Source organism: Rattus rattus, chromosome 2 (genome assembly GCF_011064425.1).
Source record: "Rattus rattus isolate New Zealand chromosome 2, Rrattus_CSIRO_v1, whole genome shotgun sequence".
Taxonomy (NCBI): domain Eukaryota; kingdom Metazoa; phylum Chordata; class Mammalia; order Rodentia; family Muridae; genus Rattus; species Rattus rattus.
Window position 1 is genome coordinate 4,245,967 of NC_046155.1, and position 27,834 is coordinate 4,273,800.

The 27,834-nt window shown below is 51.1% G+C and overlaps 2 protein-coding genes across 2 annotated transcripts; one reads left to right on the plus strand and one right to left on the minus strand.

Annotated features, from left to right (window-relative positions):
* Positions 1 to 1,711: 1,711 nt before the first annotated feature.
* On the plus strand, positions 1,712 to 6,412 carry Gal (galanin and GMAP prepropeptide). The gene is made up of 6 exons (XM_032895310.1): positions 1,712 to 1,872; positions 2,072 to 2,152; positions 2,831 to 2,885; positions 4,545 to 4,634; positions 4,969 to 5,046; positions 6,155 to 6,412. The coding sequence occupies exons 2-6, from the start codon at positions 2,072 to 2,074 to the stop codon at positions 6,223 to 6,225; spliced, it is 375 nt and encodes a 124-aa protein (XP_032751201.1). The 5' UTR covers positions 1,712 to 1,872; the 3' UTR covers positions 6,226 to 6,412.
* Positions 6,413 to 8,396: 1,984 nt separating this feature from the next.
* Tesmin (testis expressed metallothionein like protein) lies at positions 8,397 to 26,988 on the minus strand. The gene is made up of 9 exons (XM_032891306.1): positions 26,573 to 26,988; positions 23,985 to 24,143; positions 22,248 to 22,368; positions 20,219 to 20,292; positions 19,258 to 19,349; positions 13,500 to 13,590; positions 12,050 to 12,187; positions 11,138 to 11,313; positions 8,397 to 9,170 (listed from the first exon to the last, which is right to left on the minus strand). The coding sequence occupies exons 1-9, from the start codon at positions 26,954 to 26,956 to the stop codon at positions 8,978 to 8,980; spliced, it is 1,428 nt and encodes a 475-aa protein (XP_032747197.1). The 5' UTR covers positions 26,957 to 26,988; the 3' UTR covers positions 8,397 to 8,977.
* Between the last annotated feature and the right edge of the window lie 846 nt (positions 26,989 to 27,834).

Here is a 27,834-nt window from a genome sequence, read left to right on the forward strand (position 1 = left end):
TGAAGTTCTAGGCTCAACACGATCCACCCCCCATGCCCCCTTAGCCAGGGCCGCTGAGCTGCAGGCCCTTGCCTCTGTGTCTGGCTTCCAGTCTTTTAGTGTTCTTATTGGCTATGGGCAGACTTCCTTGTTCTGCTCGGGCCCCCTACCCTGGCTGCTTCTGAGCAGGGGTCCACTCTGGGGCTCTGCCTCCTGGTCACTGGCAGAGATCTCGGCCAGCGGCCACTGTGACAGGCACATCCCTCTCCTCTTGCTGAGACTCCAGCAGTGCCTGAGACCTTATGCTGCCCGAGGTTGGATTTCTATGGAGACATTGGGAGTTGTCCACCTATTGGTTTTGAACATTTGCAAGAAAAGGGATGACTCAGAGGCAAAGTATCATTTTGTTAAAAGAAGGGCCAGCATGATGGCTTAGTGGGTAAAGACACTCCGTACAAGCCTGGAGACGCAGGTTCAAATCCCCAGATCCATACAAATAGGAGAAAACTAACTTTATACACAGTTGTCTCTTGGCTGCCACATGTGAGCCATGACACACACACCCAGGCACGATGATCCAGAGTCTTCCAGCACTTCCTGTCCCTGTGGGTCAGCGGATCCCTCAGGAGTGGCCGGACTCTGCACAGCCTCCGGAATCTAGTGTGGAGATTTGGAATGTCAAATCAACACTCACCATTTGCTTTGTATTCTGCTCACCTCAGGGTCCCAGATGGGTCTTAGGAGAAGGGGGGACAACTTGGCTCAGGGTCAGGCCAGTGTTCATCAAGACATTGGTTAGCCCAAGTGACTGTGGTCTCATGTGATTCGCTGCTCCTTGCTCCAGCAACGGAGCCATGTTAAGCCGTGATCAGAACCCTCTTGGGTGAACAAGGCTCCTCAGGACCTGGCTCACCATGCTAGTGGGGTCCACTTCTGGGCCAGGTGACAGAGTGCTCCTGATGAGCCCCAGAGGCTAACACGTTCATCAGAGGGCTGCGTCCTGGTTGAAATATCTCACGCTTTGGGAGTCCGGAGTTGCTAGCTCTGTGTCTGTCCTGAGGTGAGATTTCAGGGTGCGTGTATGCTGATGTGCTGCCCCTGCACAGGTTGGCTAAACTCCCTGGGTGCAGACAGCTCTGCTCCTTGGCAAGAATCTGGCCTGGGGCTCTGCAGGACTCAACCACAGTCACGACAGAGACCACTCAGGAGACTGGGCTCTAAGGGAAAATGGATGGTTGGGGCGCTAGAGAGATGCACAGCTGCCAGTCACCCTCTACCCTGCCCTCAGCCCTGAATGGCTGCACCCCTCCCCCTTTTTCCCCAGCAAAAGAGGAATGGAGGACCCTGGACCAGGGTAGGGAAGCTGCAGTAACATGGTGCAAAGCAGTCCTGGGAATTTAGTTTCTCAGGAGGTGTCCGTGACTGGCCTTGCTTGGGCTTTGGGGTGGTCCATTCCAGCCCCAGCCCTGGGAAGGAGAGCAAGACCTCCCCGCCAGCCTCAGGATGGGGGTGTCGGGACTCACTCTTGTGCGAGTACGGGGCAGAACAGTGGGGAGTGACTCTGTGATGCAGGGTTGGCCGGGAGATAGTCTGGGACTGTGGGTGGTCCTCTCCTGAGCCCCAGGAGCGGGAGCGGGTTCCGGTCACAGCGGCCCTTGGGACTCGCAGGAGGCGGCGCTGAGCGGGTGACGCGGCAGCTCCCACCGGGTATAAATAGCGGCGGCAGCGCGGCTCCTGCGGCGGACACGTCGAGGGATCCTCGTGCGCTTCCCCACGCCGCTGATCTGCGCCATGCAGTGAGCGACCCTCGCGCCCGCCACTCTACGCCACGCCTGGACGGAGACACTTGGACCTGCACTAACCAGCTACGCCCGGTTCCCACCACTGCTCAAGGTACCCGCGTCCCACCGAGGCTTGCCTGGCCCTAGTCCTCCTGCGGTTTGTAGCCCCATCCCTGCCCCTGCACCCCTCACAGCTCTGTCCCCATCACCCAGCCACTCCCATGCCAATGCCTTCGCAGTCCAAGTGCCCCAGACATGTGCGTGTGCAGGACCGCTCAGGTGCGTCCACTCATCCACTTCCTTCCTTCCAGATGGCCAGGGGCAGCGTTATCCTGCTAGCCTGGCTCCTGTTGGTCGCAACCCTGTCAGCCACTCTGGGGCTCGGGATGCCAGTAAGTACTGGGGACAGCTGACTTGTAAAGAGTGCTAAGGGTGTCAGATCTGAAGATCAGCCTGGAAGAAGGATGGTTCATTGTCCCCATAGCAGGGATGGGGTGGGGGGACATGTCCCTGAAGCTGCTAGAGGGTGGGGAGGATCCCAGGAGAAGGGCTGAGGACCATCTGGACATAGGTTCAAAATGGTTCCATTCATGGCTAGGTGTAGGGGCCCAGGTTTGTAATCCCGGCACTCAGGAGGGAGGTGGAGGCAGGAGAACCAAAAGTTCAAGACCGACCTCCCCTATATAGATTTTTTAGGCCAGTGTGGTCTACATAAAGGGCTGTCTTAATAGAACAGCAAGGAAAAGGCTCCCTTTGTTGGCCAATGCCTGGGATAGACTAACCTCTCCTGAAGTCTGGGAGTGCCAGCACAGCCCTTAGCCTTGGGGTTGCTCGGAAGTAAGCCTGTCACCTGGCTTTGAGGACAATACTGGGAGTTATCAGCAGCTGAGCATTAGTGAACCCTAAATTGATGCACACAGTAGTGTGTTAGGGTCAAACACAGTCACTCCAGGCAGGCTGGATGCCCAGGTTTCTGTTCTGTGTTGTGTTGGGGTGCAAAGCACAGGCTGCTCTGCTCCTCAGCCCAGGGGCTGTCTGACACCCCCCACCCCCGTGTCATTCTGTTTTAGACAAAGGAGAAGAGAGGCTGGACCCTGAACAGCGCTGGCTACCTTCTGGGCCCACGTGAGTGATGTAGGGCTGAATGGCTGAGGCTGGATTGTGTGTCCTGATATGACTATGGGAGTCAGACTGTTCTCATAGCCCAATTACTCTCAGATGCAAAGAAGCAGGAGGCATTCCCAAGTGGCTTTGGGGACTGTGGGTTTCCATTAGCCTAACCCGCAGCGACTTAAAACACCTGCTGCATTGTGGGTGGCGGCAGGGGCAGGGAAGGGGGGCTTTCTCATTCCCTGAAAGGCCTGATTCTTCCAGGCCTCCACTCTTATTCATAGCAAATGAACTCATCCCTGGGGTTTCCTGACATCATCCACACCAGCCTTCTGAGAACCCCAGTGCCTATCCTCCTGCTATCTAGGCAGAGCCTCTGAAAGCCTGCTCTGGCCTGAACCACCTTTCCCTTCCACTTCTGAAACCTGCCCTGACACTCAGCACCCCAGCATTCCCCTGGGCTCACCAGGGATCTCCTATCCCTGATTTGCACCTTTAACCTTAGCACCTGTTCCTTCTAGAAGTTTCTTTTACTGACTTCCCCATCTCCCCCATCCATGGGGCTTTTTTCAAATTTTCTGGAGGAGTCTTTCAGGTCTCCTTGGAGTTCTGTTTGGGCTCTCTGAATCTCCGTGTCCTTAAACACCCTCTCATTTCATGGTATCCTGAAGCAGTCCTCTGAGCCCTGGTAGGGAACTCTGACAAACTGAAGGTAGCCAGACACCCCACCTTAGACCCACTTGAGCTGGTTTCTTTCTTGCTCAAACCTGCTCCCCAGTCTCAGCCCCACTGTCACCCCAGCACCTTACACTAACACTGGTCTTGTCCTTGTGGCACAGGTCCTGCTCTGACCTATGTTATTAGTTCTTTCTCTGCATTCATAGCTGGGGAGGGCTAGAATCTGAGGACTTTGCCAGCTCCCAGCCCCTCATGGGGGTGGGGAGAGCACCCATGGTGTCCATGGGTCATCCCAATGCTATCACCTGTGGGAGGTGGAGACTGCCTTTTGAGTTTGATGTTGTTTCTGTGTAGTGTGAAGGCTTTCTTACATGTGACCACCAGAGATGGGGATTTTGCTTGGGGCCGTGGAATCATGGGGTGGATAGGGGTTGGGAGGGCACAGCTCTGCAGTGAGAGGCAGCCACAGAGGGAAAAAAATGTTTGCAAAGGCATCTGCCCTGTCCCCTAGTCGGTGTCCTGGATGTTTGTGACTTGCATTAATGCCTTCAGATGTGGACTATCCCAAAGGAGAAGACTGGGCTGGAAGACAGTAGCTCCCTCCTGAGAGCTGCCCAGTTAGTTTCAGCTTTTAAATTTACATGCACAGCTGAATCGGAGGTGTCTGCCTGTCTTAAGTACTCACTGTCCCCTCACATGTGAGTAGAGGCAACATATACATCTGTCCAGCTCCTGTCCCCAGTCCACCAACATGGAGAGCCTGTGCTTCTCAGCCCCAGAGTCTGCATGAAGCCGGGCGCTCATGCTGCAGATGTGTGGCCTTCCTGTGAGAAACAAAACCTGCCTGAGCCCTGTACTGCGCCTCCTGGAGACACTGCTGTCCTCTGCTGAGGCTTCCACACTTATGCTGGTGACCCAGCAGTGTGAGGTCTTCCCCTGGGGTTGGAAGTGGGATGCACTACAGTGACAGACCCTCCTTCTCTGCTCTGCCAACAGATGCCATTGACAACCACAGATCATTTAGCGACAAGCATGGCCTCACAGGCAAGAGGGAGTTACCACTGGAAGTGGAGGAAGGGAGACTCGGTAAGGCCTGAGTCCCAAATATACATCCCATCATTCCTGGGGCTCCCAGGTACATGTGGATATATATATGGTGGTGACACCCACCACCCTCCTGCTCCAGTCATAGCCTAAGACTGCCCTAGCCAGGCCTGAGAGCCTGCAGCCTCACACACTTCTCAAAGTCTTGGGAGCATGCGGCTACAAGGGAGCTGGCCATAGAGGCTCCTGGAAGAGCTGGCCCAGGACCCCTCCATTTCTCTAGGAAGGCCCTGGCTGGCTCTCTGCCAGCCTCCCTGGCCTTTGTGAAGGGTGGTAAGGAAGCAGGCTGTAGACATTGTTCTTTCCCACCATCTAGGAAGTGTTGCTGTGCCCCTGCCTGAGAGCAGTATCGTTCGCACTATAATGGAGTTTCTCAGTTTCTTGCACCTTAAAGGTATGGGAGTGTTCTCTATCTAAAATGGCGTCTTGGGCTGCCGCTATCCCTTGTACTGGCAGGAAAGAAAGTGAAAAGGGAAGCATCCATTACCCTGTGCCCTATGTTAGGACTGAGGCTCACCACACTCGAACATCCTGTGCCGGGGTTGGGTATCCCAGGCTAACGTGGGAGGAAAGGGAAGCTGTGGACATGTCATTTTCCCGGCCCCTGGTATAGTGGTTTTTAGGGTATAGTGTGCCTCAAGCCAGGTTCTGTGAGGCCACAAGAAGTCAGTGTTAGCACAGTGCCTGGCAGGGCAGCTCTGGAAGGAAGCTGTTTCCTCACTCAGTTTTTTTGCCCTTCTAAGAGGAGCCGAGAGGCAGGGAATTAAAACCAACAGGGTGGGAGGGGGGGGAGTGCAGGGTGGAGGAGGATGGCCCAGTACTTGAGAGCATTTGCTGCTCTTCTAAAGTTCAGTTCCCAATTCCTATGTCAGGTGGCCACAACCTCCTATAACTCCAGCTTCAGAAGATCTGACACCCCTTCCTTTTTTTTTAACTTTTTTTTTTTTTCCAGAGCTGAGGACTGAACCCAGGGCCTTGCGCTTGCTGGGCAAGCGCTCTACCACTGAGCTAAATCCCCAACCCTGGTTTTTTTTTTTTTTTGACACCCTCTTCCTACTTTGACACGCACACGCACACACACACACATGCACACGCACACACACTCCACAACATATAAATGAAATGACGTCTTTACAACAGTTAAACCACCCATTAGGGCAGGAGACTGTGGAAGAACTGATGGTGTCAAGAGCCTTCAACCCCAGGTCCCCAGACCTCTAGAAAGCTTCTAGGGCTTTCCAGAAATCTCTGCATGGCTGTTCTTGCAGAGGGCAGCACAGCTCTGCTGGGGTTTCTGGGCTTCCATTTGGTTTGGATCTCATGAGGAAGTGTCCTTGGATATTAACCAGCTTCACTCCTGCAATGACCTGCCCTCTTTGAAGGGTGGACAGTCCTTCAGGTGCTGTCCCTAAGAGTCCCCACAGTGAGAACTCGCCCCCCTCCATAGGTATTGCGATTTGATTCTCTCTCACGCTAACTACCTGACTGCTATTCTTATTTAGAGGCCGGGGCCCTCGACAGCCTGCCTGGCGTCCCCTTGGCCACTTCCTCAGAAGACCTAGAGCAGTCCTGAGACCACGCCCGCTGTGCACCTGTGTCCTCTGCTGTAATTTAAAGTCATTCTAGGCTAAGAAGAACCTTCCGCCAACTTCTCAAGCCAACACTTTGTTCTCTGCTTTGATGCTGTGTTATTACAATTAAGATGTTTTGATTGGAGTAATTATATTGTGTGACATAATAAAAACTAGCAAGTATCTGGACTGTTTGGTTCTTCTATGCTGCGTCTATCACTGCCACCTCCTGTGTGGTTGTTTATTGTATTTTGTGTGTGTGTGTGTGTGTGTGTGTGTGTGTGCGCACATGCATGTGTGCACCTTGTGTACTGAACTCAGACCCTCAGGCATGGCAGTAGGTGCCTTTACCTGCTCAGCCATGTCTCTGGCTCCCCCTGGTGTGTTTTAAAAGGTGGTGGTAGCCATCCACTCATGCATTAAAGTCAGGTTTAAATCCAAATCCCACAAGGACTGCAGGGCACCCGTCAGCTCTTGCTGTGCCCAGGAACACTTGTCTGGTGCTCAGCTCGGTCTGGTGCAGCTGTCTCGTGTGCTGCTGAGGCAAATGAAGGCACAAATGGGTACAAGCCCACCTGCAGCAGGCTCTGGAGACAGGAAGAACTAGCACTGAGCAGAAAGCAGATGATACCAGACCAGAGAAGAAGCCAGGCGACAGGAGAGCCAGGTACCCACGTGATAGGTGGAGCTGAGCCTTACATCCTGTGTCTCTCTGGCTGGAGGACAGGCTGGCCTATGTGGGTCCTCTGCAGAAAGGGAGTCCGCAGAGGCTCCACAAGGATGAATTCAACCTCATAGTGAATGCAGCCCTAGTTCCCTTCAAGGGACACTGGCTGATGCCTTATATACTCCTGTGACTCAGACACAGTTCCTACTCCCAGGTGAGTGCTACACTCACAGACACTGTCTGCCTGGACTCAACCCCTGGCCTCCTTCCCCACTCTTCACTCTTCTAAAAAAACAAAAAACCCTAAAGGAGGGAGCCATGTGCGTGTGTGCAGGCTTCAGGATCCCGGGAGCTGGATCTGTAGGTGGTCAGGAGTCACCCAACATGGGTGCTGGGAAACCACCTCATGTCCCCTGGAAGAGAAGCAAGAGTTCTTACCCAGAGTCATTTCTCCAGCTCCCCTCACTCTTCCTCACACTTACCTCTGACTTGAGCAGGCATCTGGACCCCGAGGTTTACAGAAAACAGACTACCCGGCCCTGCTGAGTGTCAAGGCAGGTCTGGAGGCCACATTGTGCTTCAAGGGTCCCCAGAGGGTTCCAGTCAGCCCCCAGCCTGAAGCCTACCCTATGTGGCATCCTTCTAGCCTTGCTCTCTCTTGTCTAGGACATAAGCATATGTCTCTATCCCCAATTCTCCAGGCTAGCAACTAGGCCAACCCTGCCTCACCTCAGCCCTCACACTTGTCTCTCCCAACGTCTGGCACGCAGTCAGGGGTCTGTCAGGGCCACCTTGTTAAGCAGCAGCCTTCCTTCTCCCTGGCTTCAATGGTGGGGGAACCCTAATTGAAAGCTAACCAGCTCATCAGAGCCTCCTGAGCCCTAGGCGTCTGCAAGGCCTTTGGCACCAGGACTCCAAGAGTTCTTGCAGCCTCTGCCATGGCAACCCAGCTCTGGTCAGCAGTGCACAGCTGTCCTGTGACTCCTTACCATCTTCCGACTCCTCTAGCTCTTTGCTTCATGGTGTGTTTGTGCACGTGTGTCAGTGCAAAGGCACACGCGTACAGGAGGCGATCCTCAGGAGCTGCCCACCTTGTCCTTTGAGCCAGGCTCTGTTCTACCTGCAATTTGCCAATAAGGCCATGCCAGTGAGTCCCGGGAGCCTCCTGCCTCTGCTTCTCCAGCACTGGGGTTACAAGCTGCACCCGTTCTTCTGTTTCTCTGCTGTTTGTGTTTGTGGCTGTGGGGTGGGGATAAGGTGTTCGTCTTTAACACAGATTCTGGGCTCCTGCTCTCAGGCTTGTGCTGCAAGCACTTCACTGATGAGCCATCTCCAGTCCTTTCCTTCTTGTCAGGGAGCTTCAGGCTTCCCACAGCCAGCCCCCAGCCACCATCCTGTCAGTGACCCGGTCTCCCAACACCCTCCAAGTGACGAGGTGGCAGTGCTGTTACACTCATGAACGTTTCCATAGACTCAAGGACGGACAAAGTCTCCATGGGAGCCACAGTGGGTATTGAGACAAATATATTTTCAGCTACTAACCTAGTTCCAACCGGGAATCTGGAAAGGTTTACTCTCACAACAACACACAAAGTGTGGGCATAATAACCCACCTCACCTGCTGGTGTGTGAGGTCACTGTGACTGGTCTGCAGGCGACAGTGCTGCAGTAATTATGGAGAAGAGGGTTGGACAGGAGACAAGTTTTCCCACTTCAAGCAGAAATACAGAAAAACAAAAACAAAACACCCCAAACAAACCCAGCTCCAACCTGACCCCCCTCCCATATCTCCTGTCACAGGCCTGGCCTGGAAGAGCCCTGCTGGCCACCTGACCTGTGTGTGACTCAGGCAGAGTCCACCTGCAGAGCCTAGCTCTCTAACTTGAAGCTGGCTCGTAACAACTTGAACGGAGTGGAGGTACGACTAAGCGTTTGAAAAGTGACCCATGCAGATCACTCAGACCTCACAGCTGACCTGGCCATGATGTGGGGCCTCCTGCTCCTCCCTCCCTCTGCACCAGCTTCCTCCGTGCAGACTCCCCAGGGCTGAGGCTTGCCACAGGCATTCCCCTTTACCAGCTTGCACTCTACTCAATTTTCAGCCCCTTGGACTTGAACTCGATGTGGAGAATCTGCGACAGGCACCTTCCGAACTCCTCCAGGACCATCTGTTCAGCCAAGCTTGGAGAGCAGCGCTCCTGCTCTGCTTCCTCACCCTGGGCCAGCAGGCAGGCACATGTGGCCTCCACTACCTCCCAGGAGATACAGGAGAAGGCTTGCCTGGGGAGAGAAACAGCCACTCAGCACCTTCTTCATTCAGCAGAGCAGTGCCCAATCACTCTAGTTCAGGCATCAATGGCCTGTAGGGAGGTCACCTACATCACCTCCCTCAAGGCCCAGGAAACATCTCAGAAATCAGGACTGGATCTTTCCACACCCCAGAATGGATGGGGAGGGGCTCACGAGGCCCCAGCCCTCTCTGAGGAATGATTGGTAGCTAATGGCTGCTGGGGCAAAGGGACATTTTCTTCAGGGGTATAGCACTGATAAACTGCCAAGGCCCCAGGAAATAACTACTCCATGCACAGATGAAAAGCCCTAATTAAACACAAAAAGTCACACGCACACACATGCAAACGCCAAATGGAGGAAAAAGAAAAAAACAGAGAGGAGGAGGAGAGTGAGTTTGGAAGAGGGATCAGAGGGATGGAGTCAGGGAAGACCGAGCAAGAGAGGGACTTACGATCACAACACGTTTTATACATGTGTGAAATTGCTGGGGGAAAAGAAGCTATGTATGTCCCTTTCTGCTAATAAAACGGGTTTAATTTGAGCAGAGCCCACTGGCCCATGCCCATGACCCAGTTTGGGCTAGAGGGAGAGATGCTGTCTTAGCACACCAGAATAACTAACTGAATAGAAGAAAGCATGAGGCTGGGCCTTGGAAAGCAGCACAGGGACCCCATTATCACCTGGCAGAGTCTAAATGTCTCAGTGTAAGGCCACTGCCAGACCCAGAAGCTCATGTGCTTTGGTGGCAAACCCACAGGTCACCCAGGCTTGGCAGTGTAGGACTCCCAGTGTACAGATGCCCTCAGTTCCCTGCATTAAGTCAGCAGATGAGAGCTGGCAGGGTGACAGCCAGGGTGGGGGCTGCTTGTCCTATTTGCAGGACATCAGGAACTGTAAAGTACCATGTGGCTCTCCCGTCACACCTGTGGGCACACCATGAGGACATCTCACCCTGGAACCCTGAAGAAGCAGCCAGTGTGGGCCAAGCTTTTTAGGACTTGGCATTTCATTTCCTCTCTGAGTTCTGGAGAAGGATGCTTACCCAGGCAGCTCTGAGCAGGACTCACACTCAAACAACCCCAGAGAAGGCTGGCCCCAGGGTGGGGATCATCATGGAGGATGCGGTGGGAGCACTTCTCACATCTCTAACTGAATAAGCCTGAGTTTGGCTTTCCAGATGAAGTTGGTTCATTTGTGACATCCAAATGACTAACTGGATGGTTTTGGGTGGGTGTAACTGCATGCATGTGTGTGAAGGCTAGAGGTTCACTCTCAGGCTTGCAAAGCAAGGCTTTACCACTGATTGGTCTCCCCAGACGGTCCACCATATTTTTTTAAATGTTTTTTTTTTTTCAATTTATTTATTTAATGTATGTGTGCTCTATCTGCATGTACATCTGTGTACCAGAAGAGGGCATCAGATCCAGGTAAGATGGTTGTGAGCCACCATGTGGTTGCCAAGAATTAAACTCAGGACCTCTGGAAGAACAGACAATGCTCTTAACCGCAGTGCCATCTCTCCAGCCCCACCGTGTTTTTAGGGATAGAGTCATTCGGGTTGATTTAGCTCAGTGGTAGGCGCTTGCCTGGGAGGCAAAGGCCCTGGGTTGGGTCCCCAGCCGGGGAAAAAAGAAAAAAAAAAAAAAAAAGGATAGAGTCATTCATGGAGCTCATCAATGGCTTACCTGGCTAGCCAGTGAGCCCAGGGATCCTGTCTCCATCCCTAATACTGAGATCACTGGCATAGGCCATCAAGCCTGACTTTTTATATGGGAGCTAGGATTTGAACTCAGGTTCAAATAGAGCAGACTACCTTAGCCACAGTAGCCACTTTGCACACTGGGCTTCCATCTTCCTGCTTCTCCTGCCCCCTACAGCCCTCCAGGCTCCAGCTAGTGCAGAAATGGTTTCTAAGCCTCTCTCAGAACCACCCCCTAACTGTTCAGAGCACCTACCTATTTTTTCTCAGTCTTGGAGGTCCTGAGAATTTGGCTGGGGACAGATGGTGGCTGCTCTCAAAGTCCCCAGGCTCCATGTAGTGGGGTGTGCTCATCAGCATTTTTCGCTCTGGGCTTTCTTCATAGTTTTTGCAAGCAATGCATTTGCAAATGGAAGAACACATGATTTTGGCCTGATGATAAAAAATGCTTTGATGAAATCAGGGTTCCCCCCACAAGCCACCCAGCACGCACTCACATCTGCTTGATGGGACTAGCTCAGACTAACACTAGAGAATGTTCAGCAGGGAAAGAAACAGACGTGGCAGCATTAGTGAGGTCATCATCCCAGTGCTCTAGAGGTGGAGGCAGGAGAACCACAAAGTCACAGTCCGCATTCTTGGCTAGGGATCATGGTCCAGGCCAGCCTGTACTACATGAGGCCTGCCTATCAAAACAAAATACTGTCTTAGTTTTGTTTCCCAATGCTCTGATAAAATACCCTGAACAAAAGCAACTCAGGGGAGAAAGAGCTCACTTTAGCACACAGATCAAGGTTACAAGGACTTGAAGGTGCTAGAAGCAGCTAGGATCCACAATCAGGAAGCAAAGAATGATGAATGCTGCTGCTGCTTCTGAGCTCCCTCCCTCCACTTACACAGTCCAGGAATGAAGCTAGGGAATGGCGCTGGCCCTAGTAGGCAGGTCTTTCTTCTACCTCAAGATCCCCATAGCACATCCAGAGGCCTGTTTCCCAGGTGACTCTAGACCCTGCCAAGGTGACAGTTGAGTCTGACCATGGCATCCCTTAGAGGCCTGTTTCCTAGTGGCTTTAGACTCTGCCAAGTTGACAGTCCCTATCATCACATTGGGAAGGACGGACAGGGAGTGTGCATCCCCTTCTGCCTGTTCCAGGCAGCTGCCACTTGCCTCATAGCACTCACAGTAGTTCTTCAGGCAGCCTGAGCGCTTACAGTTGCACCCTTTGCTGTGTCGAAGCTTAGCAGCTCCCAGCCGGCCTTTCCCCATTTTTGGTTGGAACGCCTCAGGATTTCTATCAAGACACGCCTAAGAGAGAACATGAGAACCATCAGGAGATGCATGGGGGCCAGAAGCAAGGCTCTGTGCTCTGCAAGGGAAGGCCATGCAGGGGAAGCCACTGAAGACAAGCCAGAGGCTTCAAGGCTTCTGTGCCTCATCTCACAGAGCTGTGATAGTGGCTGGGTTCTAGAAGCACTGAGTCCTTTCTCTGCGCTTGATAGCCCAACATATGTACCATAGAGAATGGTGCATAATAAGGATGTGAAGAAAGCCAGGGTGCCCTCCCGGTATGCCCCGCACCTTTGCCTGAGGGAGGTGAGGCCGTGGCATAGCAAATAGCTCACACCAGCACCCAGCCATCTTTCTCTCTGATGCACACTGCCTTTCATTTCATCCTGTTGGCAAACTTAGAAGCTTAAAACTGTAGAGGTGCTGGGTAGACAGTGTGTACATGGCCCAGAACAAGTGTGAGGCCAACATAACCCTTCCCATGGGAAGGGACCACTAGTCTTTCGCTGTGGCGTGTGGCATTCTTTATTCATCTGGCCGGCAGACGCTCCATCCCACCGTGATGAGCTCTGGGCTTGTGGAAAGTTTTCTCTGTTATGAGCAAAGCTGCTAGGAACTTGCTTGGCAAGTCTCCGTGAGGATTTCCTCCAGCTTCCATTGGCTGTGTCTTAGGGAGGAGCATGTTGGGTGACATCTAGGCAAACATTCAGCTGTCGGAGCATCTGCTAATCATTCCTCAGAGTAGCAGCTTTATCAAGCCATGTTCCCATCCCTGGCACATGAGAATCCTGATCTCACACTAGCAGATCGCACTCACTGCCACATAAAGAATAATCAACTGCCGTGAGGCTCAGGGTCATGGCCACTCTCTTGTCCTCTGGGTCTGGCCATATTAATCGGTAAGATACCCCTATGTGATATACCACAACTCAAGATGGGGAAATAAACAGTTGTAGAGGGGGATAAAAGACAGACTGACCAAGGCTCAGGGTCATTGCTGTTCCTTTGAACAGGATAATACCCTCCAAACTTATCTCCTTGAACCTGAAACTAAAGGAATGAAAGCGTAAAGTCTGCGAGGTCCAACCAAGTGCTCCCCATCCTCAGGTGATACAGTGTACCTCCCCACAGGGCACAGCGCTACCACAGTCATGGACCTAGAGCTGAGAGAAACTGCAGCACTTTCCAGACTATGCTGCAGTCCTGAAGTGCCCCAGATCGCTGGGTATCACTTTAGCCCTGGTCACTGTGCCTGTCTATGCTTCTGCCTGAATTGAACTCTGGAGACCATTCACAGACAGCACTGGTAATGCTCTGCCAAGCGCATTACCTTAATGGCTTTGAAGCGCTCGAGCTCGTGGCGCAGGTTGTTGCAGCTGCAGCTGTTGCAGAAGTCCCCACTGGAGAAGCAGTCACAGTACCTGTGAGGGAGAGCTCACTGAGTCATGCACAGGCAGCCTAAGGTGGAAGCACGCATACGAGGAAAGGTGACTTAGTTTACAGGCTTCCTTTGGACTTTTTATATGAAAAATAGAATTGCAGGGTCTTCTAACTACTAACACAGAAGAAAGACAAACTAGTAAAGCCATTGGCTTTCAAGCACTGTTTGAAGCAACACCATTTCCTGGAAGACATGCTGCCCATCGTTGCTCCCCTGCTCTCTGCTCTCCTCCACTCTCCCTGGCACAGCAGTGAGTAGACACAGAGCTATTTCTACCGAGCTGTTACCACAGCTTCTTCTGGGCAGCACTGCTCCCCTCTGCTAACAACCCTGACCCGTCAAGTTGGCATAGCAACATCAGTGGCAGCAGGGAGAAACTGAGTGTGGCACTCTTGCTGGTCCAGGCTTCTGCACCATGATCATTTAGGGATTATGGTACAAGGGACAGGCATCCTCTGCCATCAATCAGCTCCCATTGTTGCCTGGGAAACCCCATGGACAGCCACTACCACGCGAATGTTGTATTTCCTTTTTGTCAGTGAAGTATCAGTGAACACTGAATGGTGAGTGACAGCTGCCATCTCTAGGTCTACGTCACTCCGGGGTGGCTGATGGCAATGATTTCTGGGTCATTCTGTCCAGTTACTATGGAGAGGTGAAAATGGTGTTCAAGGATATGCCTGCGCTGCCCTGTGCCAGCCAGGGTTTGGTTTGGCAGCAGACCAAACTGGTTGAAACTTTGTATTGTCCAACTTGGGAACCACAGCCCCAGGGGAAGTGAAGACACACCCCAGAGGAAGTCCATCCTCATGCCAAACCACAAATAATTCCTTCTCCTCACTCCTCACTGATAAACTTCACAGGAAAATGCAGCCACAGGACATATGTGACCAGGGAAGTAGAAACTCAAGAAAGCAACAGTGACTCAGACAAGCTGGAGCCTTGGATGCTAGTGCTGGGAGCTCCAGACTCCAAATGACCCAGTCTCCTAACATGGGAAAGAAGGGGGAGTACAGGCCTGTCACCCCAACTCTCAGGAGAGCAAAACAGAAGGACCGGGAGTTCAAGGCCAGCTTGCTTTGCATGAGACCCTGTCTCAAAACACTGCCAGATGTGATACTCCCAGTACTTGGAGGCAGAAGCAGATGGATCTCTCAGAGTTCTAGGCCGGCATGATCTACATGTAGTTCCAGAACAGACAGGGCTACAGAGAGACAGTGTTTCAAACTCCCCCAAACCAAACCAAACCAAACCAAACCAAACCAAACCAAACCAAACCAAACCAAACCAAACCAAACCAAACCAAACCAAACCAAACCGAGACAGCAAAACCAAACCAAACCAAACCAGCAAAACCAGCAAAAAGCCTGATCTACAAACTATTTACAGTCATTGTACAAACTGGCTCAAATTTCAGAGTGTGCCCCACTGAGGAAGATGCCCTCAGTTCAGTGAGAGACCCCTTCTTGCTCTGTGAAATGATGGAGTAAAGATTATGGAGGCTGGCATGGCTGCTCATCAAAACTGCTGCCACAGGGGGTTGGGGATTTAGCTCAGTGGTAGAGCGCTTGCCTAGTAAGCGCAAGGCCCTGGGTTTGGTCCCCAGCTCCGAAAAAAAGAAAAACAAACAAACAAACAAAAAACCAAAAAACCAAAAAAACTGCTGCCACAGAAGGGAGCCTCACACAAAGAGGCAGCCCTGAGCGCATTAAGAAGCAAAGCACTGCTACAGCATGTTTATCAAAAGGAACTCAGGCCTCAGCTACGGTCCACTCCTTGACCTCACCCCACATCCTATCTGGAGCTGCACCCACCTAGCTTCTGTCCTCACCTTCACCCCTACTTTTAGGTTCCAGCCCAGAGAGGGCCACATCAAGTCAGACTCACTCCAATGTTTGCAGTCAACACCCAGTCTTCAGTATTATTTTGTAAAAGAAGTACCTCACCCATAACCTGTGCTGGCTTCAAACCCACTCTGTAGCCCAAGCTATCCTCAAAATTGTGGCAACTCTGTCTCAGTCTCCCAAGTACTGGGCTCTGCTTGTAAGACCCAGACCCAGTCTTTCCAGTTTTGCACTCCTGTCCCTGCCCCCGCTAGACCTCCCTCAGCAGGAGCTCTGCAGTGAAAGAGTATGAAGGTGCAATATCAACCCATGTTCACTAGACAGCTTGCCCTGATTCTCCGCCCCTTTCCCTGGCTTGAGACTTCTGGGAGGGAGGCTCTGCATCCTGGGGACAGAATTATTTAGAGAAAATTTCAATATGGATCAGGCCAAGCATTGGCCTTCAGAGACAGGGTGTGAGGGTGCCACATCACAGAAGAGGCAGAGGACCAACCAAATCCTGCCACTGAAGCCTGGATACCTGGGCATCACATCATGCCTGAAGTCACCTGGCCAGTCACCTAGCGTGGCCCTGCCTGCTGGTCTGGGAAAAGCGTCAGACCATGACTATGGAGTGCTAGCTGGGGCTGCAGCTGGCCTACATTGCACTGACTCCCACCCAGCGTTGGGACCCTTATCTTGGAAGGAAAGCATTTAATTTCAGATCAGGGATTTGGTGCAGTTACAGGGCTCTTTAGACATTGTGTCCCATGAGCTCAGAGTAACCCTACAAAGATTAAAAAGGAAAATGTCTCCAGATGGTTGGTCTGGAAAAAGACTCCTGTGTGTTTGTATGTGTACATAGTAGATGGTGATTGTGAGAGGGAAAAGATGCATGAAAACAAAAGGGGGCCACCAAGAGGGAAGTGGGGGGACAGAGAAGAGCAGTGGCAGAGTAAGAACACAGTGTTGTGTGTGAAAATGCCACAACGAAGCCCATTAGTTTGTATGCTGGCTAAAAGTAAAATAAAATACAATAAAGAGGGAATGAGCTCTAACAGCTGGACAGGCAGCAGCCACTGTTGAGTGTTCTCTAAACACAGCCAGGGTAAGGCAGGGGTCAGGTCCAGAGAGGGTGTGTCCCACAGCCGCCTACTGCTTTGCAGTCTTCCCAAGGCTCCACCTCTAACCTGCTCAGCCCTCCATTCCTCTAAATGGGATTTCCCACCAAATCTGAACACTACAAAGTGGGCATCAAAGAGCTAGAGACGCTGGAGAGATGGATTGGTATGTAAAATGCTTGTCATGCAGGCATGTGGACCTGAGTTGCAACCCCAGGTCCTCCACAAAAAGCTGGGTGTGCTGCTACACCCTATGATCCTAGCATGGGGGAGGCAGGGACGAGTGAGTCCCTGGCCTCACTGACCTCACAGACCAGTGAATCTGGGTTTCTTCCTTTATTGTGTTCCACCTTATTTTTTTTAAAGCACTTGATGTATATGTGTGTGTACCTAAGTGAAGATTATGTGCATGTAGTACCCATGGAGGCCAGAAGACAGCACTGAATCCTCTGGAACTGGAGTTACAGGCAGTTGTGATCTGTGGGTCTATAGGCGGGTGTGGGTCCTGGGAACAGAGCTCAGATCCTCATTCAAGAACTGCAAGCATTCTTTTTTTTTTTTTTCTTTTTTTTTTTTTGAGCTGAGGACCAACCCAGGGCCTTGCGCTTGCTACTAGCAAGCGCTCTACCACTGAGCTAAATCCCCAACCCCTAACTGCAAGTGTTCTTAACCACCGAGCCGAGTGTCCTATTGGTCTAGAACTTGCCAATCAGGAAAACTGGCCAGAAAGATCCAGAGATACTTCTGTTCTTACTCTCAGTGAACACCACCATGCCCTGGCATGTTGTGTGGGGTCTGGGAATGGAACTCAGATCTTTATGCTTGCACAAGACTGACAACAGCCTTCTCCCCTGCCCTGGCAGTGGGTTTCCTGTGGTTGAAAGGATGTCTTGACGCACACTGTGAGCAGAGACAGGCCAATGGGAATAAATGGAGCATAGAAGAAACAAACCATTCCCTGGGCTTGAAATCACTGGGAAAGGCTTTTGTGGCTCTGACAGTGTCTGACTACTGTCCTAGTGGGACCAAAAGGCCTGCCAAGATCTGGATAACCTCACCTCTGCAGGGTACCACAAATGAGCCACACCTCTGGAGACAGCAACTGCCAGCTAACCTCATCATAACAAGTGGTTGTTGCACAAACGATAGCATCACCCATGGGGCAGGATTCACATCCATTACCTGGCAGGTATCTGAGTGCTAAAGTCAATCACCAAGTGTTATCTCAGGACGTTCTAGAATACAGTAACAAAAGGTAGACAGGTCAGCCAGTCAGCACCAGGCTCTGTGACTGGACCAAGCCACACACTTATCTTTCAGGCCCCAGTGAACTGCTTCTCTGTCCTCTAACAGGTGACAGTTTCCTTTTGATCTCTCAGATCTGGTTGACTATGAAATCAAGAGGGCTGACGAGCATGTGAAGGGGGAGGAAGGTAGGTTGGTTCAGACTGGGAATTTCCACACTGAAGCTACCAGGCCCAGGTCTTCATACCATACCCCCGCAGGGCTAGCTCAGTGGAGTGACAGCTGGTCAGGTCATCACCAGAGCACAACAATAGGCTCAAAACCCAGGTGTTCCCTGGTGCATCCTCTAGGAGAGGGAACGTTTTTGGGCCCTGCAGAATTTTATTTAAAAAATGAAGACAGCACGTGAGACAAAGTCTGATAGAGAGCAGTGGTCGGAGAGAAGGAGAAACTGCTGCAGAGGCGCTGCTCCCTTGGAAAGCGCACCCGGCTGCTGCGGTGGAGCTCCACACACTGTGTGATTGTAAGCCAGCATCTGCTACTAGGTTCTGGACATGACAGAACATGGGGTGGGTCTCCTGATCACAACAAAAGTGTGGTGAGCCTCACACATGGTCCCTGCACAGCCTTGATGCTATCAGAAGCAGCTGTAAGCTGCAGAAGCCATCTCACTTCTTCCTCCAGGATAAACAGCCACTGTAGGATGATCAACAAGAACACCACCAATCCAGGTGTGCTACACTCACAGAGGAAAGCAAGAACCCATCCTGTCTCATTCTAGAACATTTGAGGAAAATCATCAGCCAACTATGTATAGCATTGCCCCAAATGTGCTTCAACCAAAGCCTCAGGTCCCACTGACTTGAACCTAACACTTGGACTTAACACTGTCTGTCTCCAGAGAGCATCTGACTTCTCTCCTGTCTGTCTCCAGACCCTTGTCTTACACTTGCCAATAACAGCACAGGCTCAGACAGCACAGCCAATACACGGTGACCCAACAGTTCCTGCCAGTGTGTTCAGTTTAACCAGCTGCAGCATACACAAAGCGTTAAACTGGACAGAGTGTACCTGGCTAAGTGTACCTCATGCCCACCTGAGACTATGGGACACAGAGGTAGCACTGTAACCTGTTACTGGGTGTAGCTACTACTGTGTGATCTGCGCTGATGACAGCCGAGAGGAAACTGTGTGTCACTACCCACCCGAGTGCACACCAAGACAGGACTACAGTCATGGGATCATGGAGCACAAATGGGGCAGCAAAGAGTAGAGGTAAAGCCAGGGTCTACCACTGATGTACTCATAGGAAGGTCAGTGGCCCTGCTTCGGGCATGGGGACAGGAGGACTACTGATGTTTCAGCAAAGTTAATCTTACAGTGCAACAGGACGTGCAGCTAACAAAACAGCATCTAGATGCTTGCATCAAAGACAGCGGCTCGGATTTTAATCCTTACCCAGCCAGAGCTATTTTGGGTGGGCCTTGCAGAGCAGGTCCGGAGGGAAAAGCAGCCCCATTGACAGCCGATGGGAGAGCTCCGTTATCGACCTGGATAGAGGCAAAAGCAAGAATGGTCTCTTGAGAGTGTGTGGGAAGTGACAGCAGCAGCCACTACAGGTTGGTGTCACAACCAGACCTCATCTTGTACCTATTCCCACACTGGGGCCCAGGGCTCCAAGGGTACAAAGTCTCTGACCATGGGCATGGAGAGAATGATGGGGACAAGCTAGGGAGCAGTGCATACAGCTGTCACTTAGGGAGACACTGTCATGGGACACTTTGTGTCCCTAAACCAGTAGTTGAAAATACAATCTGTTACAAATGTTCACAATTATTATCAAAAGAGACCTGGGCATCTGAAATGTCACTGGCAAACATTGTGGTTTTTTTTTTTTCTTTTTCAGACTTTGCAGCTGGACTCCATCTTTCTACTCACACCTTGTCTACCCTGACACTCTCTCAAAAAAAAATCCATGCTGCAACACTCAGGAGGGTGTCCTGTGTTCCCTCACCACACCTAGCATTTGTTCAGGCAGAGGGCCAGCAATGGGCACATACGGGATTCCTGGCTAATGCTGTGACTCTTGTCTTTCCCACAGCCTCATGTCCCTATTTCTGGTCTTCCATCCAGGGTCTGACACAGGTGTGAAGGGACAAATACTCAGCGGACATTTCACTATTGATTTTGATAGTGTTAAGACAGGTTCTATGTAACCCAGGCTGATCTTGAACTTGATACACAGATGAGGATGACCCTGACCTCCTGAGCCTCCCACCTCTACTTCCCAACTGTTGTGATTATACAGACATGTCCACGAGGCCTGGCTCTCACTGTTAACCTTATAACCTGAGGAGACATAGGTGCAGTGGCTGGCATGCCAGGAGTTGATATCGAGTGTGCTTTTGTACTGACTCACCTGTGTGATGAGATTTAACTTTGCTGGTACTGGCAGAAGTCTTCCCACTAAAGTTGTCATTGGCTTAGGGAGCTCTGTAGGAAAACAACTGACATTAAGTGACAGCAGACACTGAAAGGTGTAGGTCTACCATGGGCAAGGCTATTTAAACTTATCCTGATCTTAGGCCTTTTGTTTTTAATTTTCTTCATGCATGTGTGCATGTATGGGTACACGTCATGTATGTGCAGACACCCACACAGTCCAGAAGGTGTACCATCCCTTGGATCAGGGGTTACAGGCAGTTTGTGAGCCAAGTAAAGTGGATGTTGGGAGCTTGGACCTCCAGATAAACAGCAAGCACTCTTGACCGCTAAGCAATTTCTATAGCCCCATGTTTTTAAGCAGGGTCTCATCAAGTCAGGAGCTCACCTCACTATGCATGTAGTCCTTGAATGGCATAGAGAGGTTTTGTGATTTTTCTGTAGTCCCTTTTGGGCCAGTTCCAAACTTCTTTTTAAACTTCTTTTTGCTCTGTTTTTCATCCTAAAGCTGCTTGGCCTGAGCACCTCAGGGGTCTACTACACTGAAAAATAGTAGCACTGGCTTCTAAAACTGTGCCGAGGTACCCTTATATGACCCAGCAAATTCCCTGAACACCTTAAGGCAGCTTACATTTTCAATGAAGGTCTAGCAACAACTGTTGGGACCACATCCAGGATTCTCAATCTACGTACCTGCTGGTTTGGGTTTGTTTTTGGCATTGCTTTAAGTTGTTAGGATAGCAGTGCTTTCTAAACTCTCTAGATGAAGCCACTTGTACTTTGGTTCAAAGGCTCCATCAGGTAACATCCCTGGTGTATCCTCCCCCTCCTCCTCCTCCCTGCAGCCCTCCAGCATGCACTTATTTCCTGCTCTGGGCCTCTGTATCCACTCAGTAAAAGAAAGACTAAAGACCTTAGATGGGTTACAAGTAGCAGGAAGCAACAACTGAGAAAGAGCCTCTGTTCCTCCACAAGGACATTGAACTGAAGGACCTTCTGTGGGTCTCTAGGGATCAGGACTTGGGCATGAAAAAACCCACTCCCTGCACACTAAGCATCATAGACATAGCTTGGACTTCGGGGGGATGATGTGAGAATCCAGGATGATGAGCATTAGAGGACCCCCAGAGGTAAGGCCCAGACCTAGATAAGGACATCAAGGAGGGAGTATGGAGACAGAGTATTACACTTTTTGTCCTCGGCTCCAAACTGGTTGAACTTGAAATTAGCCTGACACTGTTGGGACGGTTATCTCCCATCACAGCAGCCTGAGACCCTGTGGTTTACACAGAGAGGCTCTCTGCCAAGGCCAAGGCAGGGGCTTGGTTAGACAGGTCCAAGACATCATTTAATCTTTCACTAAGCATTCATCAGCTTTGAAGTGTAGATCAGGCCCTTTGGGATCAATTATCAGTGTGAGGAGTTGGGTAAGTGACTGTCATATAGGTCACTGGAGAGCCAGGTTGGAACTCCTGAGGGTAAAGCAGAGGGACCACCCTTATTGATTACACAAATTGTTCCTATTAAAAATGCCAATAATTTAGAGCACATTTGAACAGCCAGGCCTTGAGCCACTGGGTAGGCTGATAATGTTTCAGACCAGCCACATCTGCTGGCCTAGAGGGACGAAGCAGATCCAGACTGATGAGAACTGTCAATCATTAGAAGGGAAGGCAGTGGAGGGAGCTAGATGAGAGTCGCTTTAGGCTGTGGTTGGCTGTTCCACAAGCACTCATTTAATACACTATTGGCCTGTTTTATTGTTACTCTGTGTGTGTGGGTAGAGAGAACAATGTTTTGGGATGTTGTTCAGTAGCCATCTACCTTTTCTGGGTCTCTTACTGGTCTGGAACTCAGCAAGTGACCTGGGCTGACTGGCCGGCTACTGACAGAGCTTCCTCCTCTCTCCTCATATTCTTAGACATGAGCCTAACAGGCTCCTCTGCTGTCCCATTCCTCACCACCTCCAGTGCGAGTGGCCCAGAGCAGCCTTTGCACCAAGGTACCTGATTGTGGGAAACTGCTCTGGTCATCATATTGAGGAAGTAGATGGAGTGCTTTGAGCTCCCTCGCACCACAGTTGTCTATGCAGAGCATCTGGGCACCTCCTTTCAGCTGACAAATCACCTGAAATGACAGGGTAGAGAGGGCAGATGACTCTAGTTCAGAGCAGGAACAGACCAAAATCTGAGAAGTCTTTCCCTGGGGTTTAAATGAGGGAGGAAGGTAGCTGTTTTCCATGTCTTCCTCTACACTAACTGCTGTTCCCTAGCTTCAACCCCATGAATTCCTGTGACCTTTCTACACTCATAGGTTGCTCCTGCATCCTCTGAAGGACTTGACTATGGACTGAGATTTCTTCTTGATGTCCACAACCTAGTGAACAGGGATCCGCCTGTTCCCTGAACCTCAATTTCCCACCTCTGAGACCCCTGAGGGATAAGCACATCTGTAGAATTCACTTTAATTTGTTGTGTATTCTTCTCTGCTGCAAAGCCAGGTATTATCTAACAGGTGATTTTGTGGATTTTTTTTTATGTCTGTTGCTTTATTTCTTATAAATACAGTTAATAAAGATGAAGCCAGTGACTGGAAACTAAGAAACCAACACTGTCAGACCCCATGTAGGTCCTGAGCACTCATCCCCAGCAAGCCAGGTGCCCATCAGAGCCACCAGTCTAGGCACTGATGGAGTGCCCTGCACAACCAGCTGTACTGGGGTGTGTAGTATGGAGATTGTCAGGAGAACTCAAATAGGTACAAAGGACAGAAGTCATCTGAAGAACACCATGAACCTGCTAGAAGAAGAACGCAGGTTTCAGGGCAAATGCTCAAGTCACTCTGACACTGGAAGAGGTCAGTGGCCTACACAGCTGCAGCTGTTGGAGGACAATGTGGCCACCTAGAGGCATGCACTAAACTGGGAACAGCCTAAAGGGATGTCCAGCTCTGGGCTCCACAGTCAGAGATGGAAGGTGCCACCCTACAGTATGGGAAGAGTCAGAGTCCTTTGTCTTCTGGCTTCTGAAGGTCCTAGGAAAGCTCTCATCAGAACCTGGGGTCCAAATAAGTCTTGGACACAGACAGGTACTAGTGTTTGCACCCCAAAGACAGACTTCACAAGGACATTATTTCAAGTGTTTCTGGGGAAGCCTTATCTGGAGTGGCTCAAGGCTCTGAGGCTGTGCTGCTGTGTAACCCAGCTGGGCTGAAGTGCTGGGGATTCCATCTCCAGAGCAGTTCTAGAAGTGCAACACACCACGCCTAGAGCTAAGACAGCAGTGAGGCATCAGTTATCTAAGACAGCCATAGAAGGACTGCCTGCAGGGTTGAGGTAAGAAAATGACTTCACACAGGTAGTCCCCAGAGGTGACCATTACACCATTGTCACTGGCAACCTGGAAGCAGGCAGAAAGGCTGGGTTTATGCCTGAAGCTGTAGAAACACAGCCTTGGAGAAACCATCACTCCAAACCCTAGGGCAGACTGTCCCCACCTTAGTTCCTAACACTCTACACAGCAGATAGCATGACCCCCTATGGGAAAAAGGAATGTCCCAATCCTCATTTGATTTTCTAAGGAGGGGCAGAGATGAGAATCTTGGGGGAGGGAGTTGAGGGCTCAAGTTTACTCTCCCCCTTTGTAGACAGACAAGCAAAGAATACTGACTTAGCCAGTGAGCAACAGTGGGAGGCAGGGACCTTGGACTGGCTGAGTAATGCCTTGTTGTTTTTTCATAGTTACCATGGGGCTGGAGTCTTTTTTCCGAGGGCAGCCGGAGGCCTCCTCTGCCTCCTGGGATGATGAGAACTTGCAGCAGGATTCCTGAGCCAGAGGGGCCTGGAAAGCTGCATCTTCAGGGCTGCTGCCTGGCACACCGCCACCTGCCTCTTTGATTTCTACCTGGAAAAGCAAAAGGCAATGGTTTTGGATGCAGAGGCACGCACTGAAGTGATAGCACATGGAACACTGAAGTCTGAGCGTGGGGGCAGCTGCGGAGAAAGGACTGCCCTGGCCCCCAGCCCTGGAACCATTTTCTCCTCTGAGAAATAAAGGGAACTAGCCATCTGAGCAGTCTCAAATGGAGGCCTGAGGACAGTCATCAGTTCCGGGGTGTGCAGAGAAACAGGAGCTGGGAACACACTGAGAGCCTGAATCAAAAAGAAAGAAATAGGACCAGCAAGATAGCTCAGTAGGTAAGAGCACTTGCCACGGAGCCTGACAACCCAAGTTCGAACTCCAGGACACATATGGTAGAGAAAGTCAACTGTTGGAAACTGTCCTCTGACCTCTACATGTGCACTGTGGATCATGCTCCCACACACAAATACATCTAATTATAAAATAAATAAATGAGACAAAATTATATTTACTAAGAATCAATGAGATTTAAAAGCTGAAAGGTCCCAATGGCTACAAAATTTACATCAGACTTGAGTGGTCCAAACCTTAGAAGACAAGAAAGTGCAGCTAGATTTTGAGTGATAGCCTTATGCAGACATTTCAGATTTTAAGGAAACTTATACTTTTTTCCTGCTTGCTGCCTTGGGAACCTGCCAGTAGTTCATTGGAGTCTCACTGAAAGGACTTCCCCTACCCACAAACACACACTCACCTCTTTATCAGCAGCAAATATCGAAACTATTTAAATGACAGCAGCAGTGCTTCTCCAGACTGAACCTAACACATGAAAATCTGTGGCAAGGATTCCCACAGAAAGAGCCAGGAATGCTTGCCTGAGCCTGGGACTTTAGCCCTTTGGTTGGAAAGGAGGAGCAGGAGTGAAGTTCATGTGCAGGGACCCAGAGTTCAGGGCCAGCCTAGGCTATGGGACTCTGCCTCGAAAAACCAAAACCAAAACAAAACCAAACACAAAGGCCTACAAAAGGGTATTGGTGATTCACTCTGAAGAGTGTTACTAGACTAGAAAGAACAATTCCATTGTTTAAACAATAAATATACCTATGCTTTATCTATTTTTTAATTGATGAATTAAGAAATAGTCTAAAAGTTCAAAGAGTGACTTCAAAGACAGCTCATGGATTAAGAGCACTTTTGCTCTTGCAGATGACCTGGGTTCAGTTCACAGCACCCACATTGTGGCTCACAACTGGTGGGTGATTTCTGGACTCCTTGAGCACTGCATCTACATGCAAAACTCACACATTAAAAATTAATCTTTTTAAAAAATTAAAAAAGCATGTTTTGTCACTCAATAATCAATCCTGGATTACATTAGAAGAGAACTTGTCTTCCACACTGGCTTATTCCCTTCCCTCTTCCACCCTCAGAGGGGAGAGGAGAGCTAGGACTGGTAGGAGGTGCTGGACTAGCTCCTACTTAAGGTAAGCGGAACTGCTGGCATTTGGAATCATTAGAAATCAGGAGGAGGCCTCTGCATTGGGATGAGGCTGAGCTAGAAAGTTCCTGTGGGGAAGGCTAGAGACCCACCTTCCCTGTAAATTGAGCGGGGAGCAGGACTTTTGGATCCTGAGCACCACTAGCTGTGACATTGCTGTACAAAGTCATATTGTCATCTCCTTAGAGATTTAAAAGAAAACTCCATGGCAGCTTACTCTAGACCTGGCACACTTGACTGGGGGAGGAGCCCAGCTTCCCAAGCAGGGGTCTTTGGGGGCTGACCTATGTGCCAGGTTTCCTTTAAAAGGTTGATTCCTTTCTATTGGCAAGAGAGTAGAGGGGTTGGGGATGTGGCTCAATTGGAAGAATACTTGACTAGCATAAGATAGGCCCTGGGTGTGATTCCCAGCATTGTAATCCTAGCACTTAGGAGGTAGAGGCAGGAGAATCAGAGGTTCAAGGTCATTCTAAGCTATATATAGCAATTTTAGGGAATAGTAGCTGGCTGAGAAGCAGAATTCATCAAGACATAGGTTTAAAGAACTGTCCCTTATTTTACAGAGGGGGGAAATAATCATCTGAAAATGTCTTTGTTGTGAACAAGCATGTATCTAAAAAACAATCCACCTTAACCCCAAACTACCAGGCTGAAGACTATCTTAGTAACACACAAAAGGCCCTGGGTCCCATCCCTGCTGGGGTCGGGGGTCCAACAGGCAGGAATGATGCAAAGCAGGAGTCCAATACAAACACCTACTGTGGTGGCATAGCTATAAACTCGTCTAGTGTGGTACAGTCATCTGAAAGGGAAAAGGCTGGGCAGGAAAGAGGCGGGATGCCTCTTGAGGTAACCCTTGTGGTAACCCTTGTAATGGCTATGCCCTAACTCCCCTGAAATCATGCGGCCTGGGGCTAGCCCTCAGGGTATGCACGTGGAGATGCGGCGCGACGGCGCCCTTGCAGGCGCTTACTGGGATCACGCGCACTCCGGCGCTTAGCGGCAACAGCGCGGGCCCGCGAGCACCGGGAAGTAACGACGACAGCACGTGCACGCTGTAGGCGGGAGGCGGAGCCGCGTCGTCTGAGCTGCGGAGCTCGGGCAGCCCCGGGAAGTCGCCAAGCAAGGCGGCCGGTACCTCAGCGCCCGGCGGGGGGCTGAGCGCACGCAGCAGCGGCTCCCCCGGCTCGGTGGCGCCCAGGTAGGCGTCGGCCAGCACGGGCAGCTCATCCCGGTCGGCCGCGCCCCCCGCGGGGCTCAGCGCCAGCCCGTCCGCGAACGCACGCTCCGACCCGAACAGCTCAGCGCCCAGCTCGTCTTCGGGGCCAGTCATGGCGCCGAGCAGCGCGTCCTCCATGGCCACAGGGACCGGAGAACAGCGACACGACGCGGCCGCCCAGCTCCTGAGAGGTTGGACCGACCGTTGACCGTTAGGAAAGGGGGCGGGGCCCGTCTCTGACTGAACGGGGCGGGGCCTGGGCTGTGGTGGGCGGAGCCTCGGCCAAGATGACAGGAGCCTGCGGTGTGGTAGGTGGGAGCCTATAGTGGGCGTGGCCTTGCGGGTCAGTTTAGGCTCTAACTCTTGGTGGGCGGGGCCTGAGCATGATGGGAGAGGCCGTGGCTGGCAGGCAAGGCCTGTAGTGCAGCCTTTCTGTATGCTTGGATGGAGACTGAAGGGACTGGGTATCAGCCAACCTCTCCTATCCCCAGTAGGGGAAACTGAGACTCCCAAGGGGGTGGTTCTCTCTCTCTTTTTTAAACATCGAGAATTTCATAGGTGTGAACTGTATATTATTTTCACCCTGCCCTTCCACTTGATTTAAAGTCCTGATCCCAGTAGGTAGCCCTGGCTGGCCAGGACTCCCAGAGCTCCCCCTGCCTCTGCCTCTCAAAAATTGGGGTTAAAAGCATGACTGACATCCCAGGAAAGTTGAAGCAGTGTTAGACGGGCCTCCCGGCTTGACTCTGACCACTGTTCAAGGCTATGTTTAACAAGCTGAGGCCCCGCCCACCCCTGTCCAGGCCCTGCCCTGGCCAGTCAGAGATGGGTCCCTATTGGTCAGTCTAATCTCTTGAGAGCGTGGCAAAACCGAGTTAATGGGTGCTGGGAAGTAAGTTTGGGTCCTCAGCAAAAACAGTAAGTGCTATTAACCTCTGAGCCATCTTCCTGCCTGTTTATTATTACTTATACAGTACTGGAGATTGAATCGAGGGCCTCCTACATGCTGGGCAAGC

Coding starts and splice junctions, on each gene's coding strand:
- Gal (XM_032895310.1), top strand. CDS start 2,072: ATGGCCAGGGGCAGCGTTATCCTGCTAGCCTGGCTCCTGTTGGTCGCA. Junction 2,153..2,830: donor CTCTGGGGCTCGGGATGCCA/GTAAGTACTGGG, acceptor ATTCTGTTTTAG/ACAAAGGAGAAGAGAGGCTG. Junction 2,886..4,544: donor TGGCTACCTTCTGGGCCCAC/GTGAGTGATGTA, acceptor CTCTGCCAACAG/ATGCCATTGACAACCACAGA.
- Tesmin (XM_032891306.1), bottom strand. CDS start 26,956: ATGGAGGACGCGCTGCTCGGCGCCATGACTGGCCCCGAAGACGAGCTG. Junction 20,293..22,247: donor GAGCAGTTTCCCACAATCAG/GTACCTTGGTGC, acceptor GTTTTCCTACAG/AGCTCCCTAAGCCAATGACA. Junction 12,188..13,499: donor AGCGCTTCAAAGCCATTAAG/GTAATGCGCTTG, acceptor GTTCTCTCTTAG/GCGTGTCTTGATAGAAATCC.